We start from the raw sequence: 9705 nt of genomic DNA on the forward strand, positions 1-9705 counted from the left end.
ATTAAGCATGGGAAGCAACCTAGCTCAGGTAAGTGCAGGGAAGATGCATGCCACCGGGTCCGGCACGAGCGGCTTGGGGATGATGCAGCCCGAGGGGCGCCCCCAACAGGGTAAGCTAAAGACATAAAAGGAAAGATACATGCCACAGGGACGGACCCACGCGGCCTGGGAATGATGCACCCTGGGGGCGCTCCCAGCTGAATGAACCTTGGAAAATGTCACCTGGCCATGTCGATGAAGGAGAGTTGGGGTAGTTGAAGGCGTGCGGCGAAGGGCTGCCCCTCATGAGCCACTGGGCCCTGAGGCTCGGGAGGCCCTGGGGGGCCAGGAGGTTCCTCGAGGATCGTCTTCATCTCCGTCAGCACCGCGTGGTGCCTGGCCTCCTGAGCCGCCAGGATGCTCCGCAGGTTGCGGTGATAGGAGGCTGCCACGCTCGGTAGACCGAAGGGCATGCGAACGTAACTGTGGGATGGGCCCTCGCAGCGTCCAACGCGCGAAGGCCAGAGAAGCTCCTGAGAGGCGGCCCGATTGAGCCCTGGAACGTCGATGTAGACGCGCATCCCGACATCCTCGCCTGGATTGGGAACTGCGCCTGATGAGCGGCGGCTGCCGCGCATGGCCCTCGCGTCTTGCAGTTCCTGAGTGGTCTTGGTGATGAACTCCTGAGCGGTGAGCACTCCTTGCCTTGTGTCCTCCTGAGGAAAACGTCTCGTGAAGCACGCCTCCAAATGGTGCCCAAGCGCCTCCCTCGTGATGATGGCAAAGTCTGAGGCCCTCCAGAAGAGATCCCTCGAGCCCTTCCTGAGAGGGGCGCTGGGCGCGCCTCCCTATGCGATGGAGGGAGGCGCCCCAGGCGCGGACGCCGATCCTAACGAGGCGTCGCTTTCCTGAGGCCCTGCGTGACGTAGCTGCTTCTTCTTCTTCTTGGGGGTGGCCTTAGGAGGGCGCTCGCCCTGACTGTCGGGGTCGTCGATTACTTCAGCTTGAAGGCACGCTCGAGGGAGCACACCGCATCTCTTTCTTCGCATGGGACTATGATGATTCCGCCGCTTCTCGGCATCTTGAGGACATTGTAGCCGTGATGGGTCACCGCCATGAACTTGGCCAGGGCTGGATACCCGAGGATGGCACTGTATGGCAGGTGGATGTAGGCGACGTCGAAGTCAATGAGTTCGGTGCGGTAGTTGTTGCGTTCTCCAAAGGTAACAGGGAGGTGGACCTGCCCGATCGGGGTAGTAGAGCCGTCGGTCACTCTTGAGAAAGGCTTGGTAGGCTGAAGCTGGTCATATGGCACTTGGAGGTTGTCGAACATGTCGACGGACAGGACATTGAGCCCTGCGCCGCTGTCGATGAGGGTCTTGGTAACTTGCACGTTGCTGATGATTGGTGAACAGAGCATTGGGAGGACGCCTGCGGTGGCCGCACACTTGAGCTGATCTGCCGAACTGAACGTGATGGGGCACCTGGACCATCTGAGTGGGCGTGTGGCCTCGAGCTTGGGGAGAACTGCATTCACTTCACGGGCAAACTGTTTGAAGATACGCTGGGGCTTGAGCTCCGCCCAAGATGCAGGCGACATTGTGTGGCTCCTGGAAGCCCCCAGCCCCCTCGTCTTGATGGTGGTCGTCATTCCTTCTAGGTGGTGGTGGTAATGGAGGAAGGCCTGCATTGCCTTGAGGACGAGCCTCACGAGGCTGGTCCCTCCACGCGCCCTCGCGAGGCTGATCCTACCAGCAGTCCTCACGAGGCCGGTCGTGCCACTCCTGGCGCGGGCCACAGTCGTCCCATCGTCCACCGCCACGTCCTCCTCCTCGGTCGTAGCCCCGGTCGCTGCGCTCGGGGCGTCGACCGAAGCATCCTTCTCGAATGGCTCTGAGTTCTTGACAGTCGCTGGTGTTGTGGGTATGTAGGTTGTGGAAGGCGCGGAATGGTCGGCTGCCCTTGGATGACTCGGGTTGGTCTCTGCCGCACTTGGTGTCTGGTTCCGCCGCGAGCACGGCTGCTCCCTTGCGCTTCACATCCTTGGCCTTGGTCTTTTTCTCTTTTGGGTCTGCAGCAGGGAGCTCGAGGAGGGAGAGGCGCCCCTCCTCAGCTCTGGCACACTTGGTTGCGATGTTGAACAGCTCTAGGGTCGTGCACAGCTCTTCGTGGATGGTGAGCTCCTCCTTCATCTTGATGTTAAGGACACCGTCGGAGAACGCTTGGATGATGGCCTCGTCGGTCACCTTGGGGATTTTGATGCGCGCGTTGTTGAAGCGCTGAATGTACTTCTGTAGGGTCTCTCCTGGTTGTTGCTTGATGCGGCGCAGGTCACCCGCGACCGGGGGGGGGGCGGTCGCGAGTGCCCTAGAAGTTGGCGATGAAACGGTTGCGCATTTTGTCCCGGGAGGAAATTGAGCCTGGAGGCAGGTTCAGGAGCCAGGAGCGGGGACCATCCTTGAGAGCCATGGGAAACCAGTTTGCCATGACTTTCTCGTCGCCGTTGGCCGCCTCGATGCTCAGCTCGTAGAGCTGTAGGAACTCCGCAGGGTCGGGGGTGTCGTCGTAGCGAGGAGGCAGGTCTGGCTTGAACTTGCCTGGCCAGGCGACGCTGCGTAGCTCGGGGGTGAAGGCGCGGCAGCTGGCCGTGGTTACCGGGGCCTGCCTTGGAGGTGGAGCCTGGCCTTGGCGCCCGCGCGCTGCTACGGCCAACGGCGCGGGGCCTTGCCGCAGCAAACGATCCTGGCGCGGCAGAGCGAGGAGTGGCGGAGCGTTCGCCTGCGGTCAAGGGACTTCTTCACAGTTTCTTTCTTTATGCGCGGGCGCCGGACGCGGTGGGTCGCGCCACGGAGCCGCATGCCTTGGCGCTAGGGCGCCGTCTTGGGGCAGAGGTGGTGTAGGTGCTTCATGAGCAGCGTCGCCCGTGGCTGGCGGAGGGCGAGGCAGAGAGTGGGACGGCGCAGGGGAGCCCCCTGCGACACGGACAAGCTCGGCGATGCGGTCAAGCCAGTCCTCATAGAGGTCGTCGACCGGGCGGTAGCGCGGGAGCTCGTGCGCCATGAGGAGCGCGGCCCGTGCGTCCGTGGGAACGTGACGAGCGTGAGACGAGGAACCAGCGGGAGTCAGCGATGGAGTGGCAGTGCGGCCGTCATGTCGCGCCGAGGGGTGCAACGAGGATGCTTGCTGCTCGTTCCCCGCCGGGCCGGTGGCGGCGTTGGCGGCAGGCGACGGAGAGCGATGGGGTGGCCCGCCGACAGGAGCCGTCTGAGCAACGCGGGTGGCGAGGGCAGCCCGGCGCTCGGCATGGGCGCGACGCACGTCCGCCATGGAGACGATGAAGCGACGCGACACAGAGCGACAGAAGGGAAGCTTCGGCGCACCCCTACCTGGCGCGTCAAATGTCGGATCACGGGTTCCGGCAAAACCCTTAAGGTTCGAAGTCTGGGGTGCGCGTGAATACCTCCCCCCGTATCGATCCGCGTCCTAACTTAGCCTAGATCTCACGAACTAACTCGACGAACTCGCAACACAAAGGACACAAGATTTATACTGGTTCGGGCCACCGTCGTGGTGTAATACCCTACTCCAGTGTGGTGGTGGATTGCCTCTTGAGCTGAGGATGAACAGTACAAGGGGAAGAACAGCCTTCTCAGGTTGAGGTGTTCTTGTGCTTGGTGCACTTGTGTGGCTGAGGATGATCTTGGATTCTCCCCGCCTATGGTGGTGGCTAGTCCTATTTATAGAGGCCCTGATCCACTCCCCAAATATTGAGCGGGAAGGGAGCCAACAACGGCCAATTTGAAAGGGGACAGCTAGTACAAGCTATCCTGACAAAAGGTGGTCTTCGCCTGCCAAAGGTTCTGGTGGTGACGCCGTCCTGGGCTCCATGGTGACCTCCGTCTTGTCGTCCTTCTGGTATGGGTCTCGTTGCACCAATATGGAAATCTTTGCTTGATGCCTCGGTACTCCGCACCTGCGCTTGCCTCCTTAGCACCAAAGGGAAAACAAGGACGTTGTGCACGCTGGCGCCCGCCTGGTCTCGATCATTATGGCTTACGTCATGGAAACCTCATGAGGTTTGCCCAACCTTGAACTCTCCACCCCTCAAAAGCCGGCCTGATGAGGCTGCTCCTGAGAAGGTCTTGTGTCGTCCGCCTCGCAAGGCTTGGCCCCTCGCGAGGGTCTTGATTCCTTGTTGATGAAGATGGGTCGTACGGACCTGCCAGCAAAGCCACGCCGTGGGCTGCAGGCAGGCAAGTCTGGGACCCCCGTTCCCAGAACGCCGACAGACTTTTGTCTTAATGTGTTCCAAAGCTTGTGTAAGTAAGATGCTATCCTACACATCATTCTTTGGAGGAACACACCAATGTGAGCCCGACTGGTGGTCACGGTCTATGACATTGGGCAATCTCTAGGAAACTCATGAGAAGGTCAGGAGTATGACTAATAAGCTCCACCCGTGAAGTTTAGCCTTCGGGATCCACGTATCAGCTGACAATAAGCAAAACTTCTGCACGCCAAACTGATAATTCAGGGCATAGTCCATTATTCAATTGTGAAGAAGTCCAATCCTATTGTTCTAGGTGAAAGTTCAACTTAACAGTCTTCACTAAAAATTCCGATATATCAAACATTGTTTGGAACAGTTGACAAACTTATGTGCATCAAGATCTGGTGGGGAATTATTGAATCATAGATGTGCTTTAGGCCCATATGAACAATGATTTCTAGTTAATCTTGAGGCCATGTAGGTATATGGCACGTGATGAGAAGTTTAGCACCACCTTGCTAGTTGAGGACAGTTGAGTCCTTTTTATAAGGGATGCTCTACCACTTGCCATTCGGATCTTGGGAAGGGGAGTTGTACACGCATTCCTCCTCCTCCACTGCCCGCCTCGTCACGATATGCGTGTGCGCGCCGTGGGTTACGGGAATGAGCCGAGACGTTGGACCATGGGTTGTTTGCATTCCTGGGATATGGCGACTCCCTTAGTGGGTGTGCGACTCTTCTCTGGGAACGACGACTCCCTTCCCGAGTTTGCGTCGACTTGGTCGTGGGCCTAAGCCCAGGCCCATGACTTCCTACCCGACGGCCTATATAAGGAGGCGCTGGCCTGTGGAGTGAAACCTAACTCACTCACTCCCTACATAACCCTAGCCCCCATCTACTTTTCCTCCCACTTTGCTGCTTCCGGTATTCCCATCCTTACGACTGCATGCACGGTTGGTCGGGAGAGCAGGTGCCTTCGGAACCCTGTCTTCCGAGATCTTGCCCGGGAGAACGGCAATAAGTTTTTTGGGGAGTGTCTCGACATGATTGCTCCCGATACATCCCCGTCTCCATCCGCCTCTGCTTTCATTACTTCCTCTGCATCGACTCCATGGCTGATGACGATGCCGCCAAGAAGAAGGCCTCAGACGATGACGAGGTTGCCGTTGCCGCGTTGGTCTTGCCAATCGGAGGGTATGACCCGTTCATCCTCTATTTGCCTGTTTATGTGCTAGCCGTATATAGCAATTTGGAACACAAATTGCGTTTTAACAAGTCTCACTATTCTAAGTTTTTAGAAGAAATGGCCTTTATTTTTTATTTTTTATGGGGTTAATAAATATTAATCATATTTAATTTAAGAAATGAGAGAATTGAGAATAGCTACAAGGAAGACTAGTCCAATCCATAATGTTTTGTTTATAGATGTTTCGCTTCTATATACTGGATGTGCTCACATGATTAGGTATCGGTATGAGCTGCATACTGTGATTGCCATGCTTATTATCTACTCTTGGATTAGATTTGTTCAAAAGGTGCTAATATTTACAGCAATTCTTTCCAACTTATTATATCTCCTATACCTTAAACAGATTGTAGGTAACAAAACTTGGCAAATATGTTGGAGATGCTCTAGCCTTGTGACGGATTTTTGCGGTACGTCTGCAGACTGCTATACACATACTACCATTGATTGGGCAGTTTTTTACAGTGGTGTGATTAATTATGGAGATGTCTCCAGTGAGGGGCAGGCAGCAGAGGAGAAGCCATTACACAATAACTCTGCAGGTGGCTTTAAACCGCAGATGGCTATAGCTAGGCGCGCGCATGCGGGGGGAGGGAAGTGCATATGCATGCAGATGGTGCATGTGTGTGTCCGTCCACTGGGATATTATGGTGCATTTGTAAGCACGCAGAAATCGCAGACGATGGGGTGCAGCCCAGCTAGAGATGCTGAAATAAATCGAGCTAGCCAAGGAGTACGTACTCCTCCTCCTCCTCCTCCTCCTTAGCTACTACTACTATCGACGTCTCTTGGCGAAATCAATCCGGCCCTGCGTGACGCAACGAGGAGCTAAGTTGCACTTGAATTGCATTGCATTGCACCGCATGCCATTACTGCATGCAATGCCCCAACTGCATGCATTCATGTGGATTTGTTACTATCTCTACGTGCCGAATTCAAGTCTTCAACCGAACTAGCATACCTTCAACGACAGCAACACCAAAAAGATCTCAAGGGATTTTCTTTCTGCCCGATCGAGAGGTTTTAGGATATTATGTATCTCTGTTTTTTGCACCTTAATAATCTCCATTTTGATCAGGCCGTGCCTTGAGAAAGCCATGGGTTGCTTGTGCAAGGCAGCGGATCTATTTCTTCCGAGACATGCATCCGACCTCCGTGCAGACGCACTTGAAGTGCAGCTCCCGCGCCCAGAGATTTGTCCGTCGTACTATATAATTGTGTAATGATGCCCTTGTTTATCCTGCTTTTACTTCCTTCCAGTGTGTGTGTCAGCCCCTGCAGTGAAGCACCGGCGCCTGTACTTTGCAGAGGGCGATGCTGCTGTGTTTCGCCAGTCCATGCCTCACCCGACAGTCGATCTGAGCCGTAGGTTCTCGATCGGATAGTGCTCACGACACCTGAAGATTACTCGACGACGAACAGAGCTATGCAAATCGTACGCATGCAAGGCTCAAATACTTGGTTCGAACCCTCGCACCTCAGGATCCAAAGCGGGGACGGGTTTCACGGACAATATCACGGCAGTACAAAATTAGTGTTAACTTGGCAGGTAGTAATTGATGCGTTTCGCGGGATAAGTGGGCCGCCGCTTGCATCGATATATTACTCGCACCCTACCTAATTAAGCCCTTGAATCCCTAAAAAAAATTAAGTCCTTGAAGAAAAAACAGAAAAACATGGTGAAAACACAGTTGACTAGTACAAATTATTTGGAGACAACCATCGCTAGCTTAGCTGCTGCATACCGTTAGTTAGGTCTTGCATTTCTTCAGCAAACAGGGGATTACAAACTTAGAAGACCACTGCTACTACAACACCAATCGGAAACTAGCAATAACGCTAATTAAACTGACCAACCCATTGCAACCCAGCAACACAAAGGAAAGTAACTACTTAAGCTAAGTAGCCTGCTACTCAGAGACCCACCCTGTCCAGTGGATGATCCGACGGCGGTCACTCCCTCCTCCAGCCCCAAGATTCGCGCATCGCCTGATCGAGCTAACCATCCGTGTGAGCATCCACTGGACGGGCACGCGCCCGCACCACCGTTGATTTTTCTTCACTTGCGCTTGCCGCGCTTCTTGTCGCCGTCCCCGGAGGCGCCCGCGCCGGCGCCGCCGTTCTGCAGCAGGTCCACGAGGCAGGGCTGCTTGCAGTTGATGCAGGTGGGGTAGTCCTTCTTGGCCACCATGCAGTACATGAGGCACCGGGTGCAGGCCCCGATCACCATCGGCGACTTGCTTCCAGGGCTGCCGTCTGACGACACGCAGGAGCTCGGCGACGACGAGCCGCTGTCGTCATGGCCGTCCACCTCCATCCCCACCGGCGGCGACAGGTTAAGCTGCAGCTCCAGCCTCCCGCCGTTCCTCACGCCGCCGTTGCCATTGCTGCGGTCCATGACTCACAGACAATCACACTGCACAAACAAGAATATGCATATTAGATAACAAAACAAAATTTCCTCTTCAGGTGTGCAGAACAGAAGAACTGCGGCATAACATACTCCTACATGAGGAAGAACACAAGGAAAAGCAGAGTTGCTACCTGAATCCCGTGAAGAGGAGAGGAGAGGAAGAGCTGAGCTAGCTGCGATGTGTATTTGGTTGAGGACTTTGAAAGGTCCGAAGGTCTTTATATAGGAGGGGTTCCAAGCATAGGAGGAGAGGTCAATGCTTCTATTTACTTGCTATTAATGCAACAGCAAGGTCCCTCCGTCCTCTTCCTCTCTTTACTTCCTTCCACATCCCTCCAACCCTACTCTCTTCTTGTGATCTTGCACATCATAAAGTTAATTAGTTTTTGAAAAATACATACTCCAAAATCATATTTTATGAGCTTATACCAACCTTAGTACTACAGGAAAACAGGGGAAATCTATAAGGTGGGAAGCTAGACACATTTGTGAGGCCAAATTTACTCTTATTTTCGTGGTTGCCCTCTGGGTGTATTCATGGCGACGCTGCCAACACCATGCTATTGGCAATAGCTGTGTGCGCAGTGTCAACATCTTGAACGCCCTTTACTGATGAGCAGCAGCTGCATGAAGGGTTCCATCCAGCGAAAATAAGTATAGTGCATCAATGTGCCACTGGTTATGTGAGTAAATGGATCTTAAATAGGAGATGAGCCACTTTAGGTAAATGGTGTCTTTAACCGCGCGGCCAGGCCGGCTTGGCCGTACCCATGTATACTCAATGCCCTTTGCTCTTCAATGGAATCCTGCAGTCCATTGAATTCCTCTGTGATGTGAAATGACATCTCACCCAAAGACGAGCAAGCTTTTATAACCCTATTGCGTCTTTATTTCAATTCTTACAGGAGTGAGTACTTACGAAGGAGAGTTTACTCCCGCCGGTATGACCTGACAGCAGAATTTATAGCATTGTAGGGTTGACTCGGGGTAGCTTGGTAGTGTCTACAGATAATAGTAACAGTGAAATGCTAGAGATCTCTAGGAAAATCTTTGATGCAATAGTATGCTTCTTCCGCAGGAACCCTGCTTGATCGGAGACACCAGCGCCAAGAAATACAGCAACTATCAAAGCTGCCTACTTACTCTATCTGATACCTAGAACCCATACTAAAAAAGAAACATAACAATTAATATATGTTAGGGATCTACATATTCTGATTGAAATGATTAATTATAAGTTCCAAAAGCCCCTAGAGTCCAAAATAACGGCACTCATCCATGATGGCCATACAAGATGGCTCACCCATGTTGTGCTCCTAAATACTCTAGTCTATACAATCTTAGAGGATAAGTGATTAGACAGGTTGCAAGCTACGAAATTATTTGTTAAATAGAACACTGATAGCCTAACAAAATATAGCAATGGAATCATCACAACCTTCTGCATACATAAATAGGAGATAAATATATGATAATAGGGGACAAATGATATTGCAACAGAGTGAGGGTTAACGACCACATGGGCCGATAACATTTGACTTGATCAGAGCATCTCTAGCCAATCCCTTAAAAACCTTTAGAGGAGTAAATTTGAGCACTAGCCGCACCTAGCCGAACGCTTAAATGGTTAGAGGACCATTTCTATTCTTTTATTCTTTCATCCTTTTATTTTCGGCTGTACATAACACTTTTATTTGAAAATTTATAAAAAATTGTTCTGAGGAGAAATTCTAGCAGTTTGGGGTAAAAAAATTTGCCCCCTAAAAGCAGCCTCTCTCTCATTTTTACTCCTCCAGC

At 52.9% G+C, this 9705-nt stretch overlaps 1 protein-coding gene across 1 annotated transcript; it reads right to left on the reverse strand.

Annotated features, from left to right (window-relative positions):
- Positions 1–7162: 7162 nt before the first annotated feature.
- On the reverse strand, positions 7163–9445 carry LOC119302389. Its single transcript, XM_037579423.1, has 3 exons — positions 8342–9445; positions 8040–8267; positions 7163–7911 (listed from the first exon to the last, which is right to left on the reverse strand). Exon 3 carries the CDS (start codon positions 7891–7893, stop codon positions 7555–7557), a length of 339 nt encoding a protein of 112 aa, XP_037435320.1. The 5' UTR covers positions 7894–7911; positions 8040–8267; positions 8342–9445; the 3' UTR covers positions 7163–7554.
- Positions 9446–9705: the final 260 nt, after the last annotated feature.

This window comes from Triticum dicoccoides, chromosome 5A (genome assembly GCF_002162155.2).
Source record: "Triticum dicoccoides isolate Atlit2015 ecotype Zavitan chromosome 5A, WEW_v2.0, whole genome shotgun sequence".
Classification (NCBI taxonomy): domain Eukaryota; kingdom Viridiplantae; phylum Streptophyta; class Magnoliopsida; order Poales; family Poaceae; genus Triticum; species Triticum dicoccoides.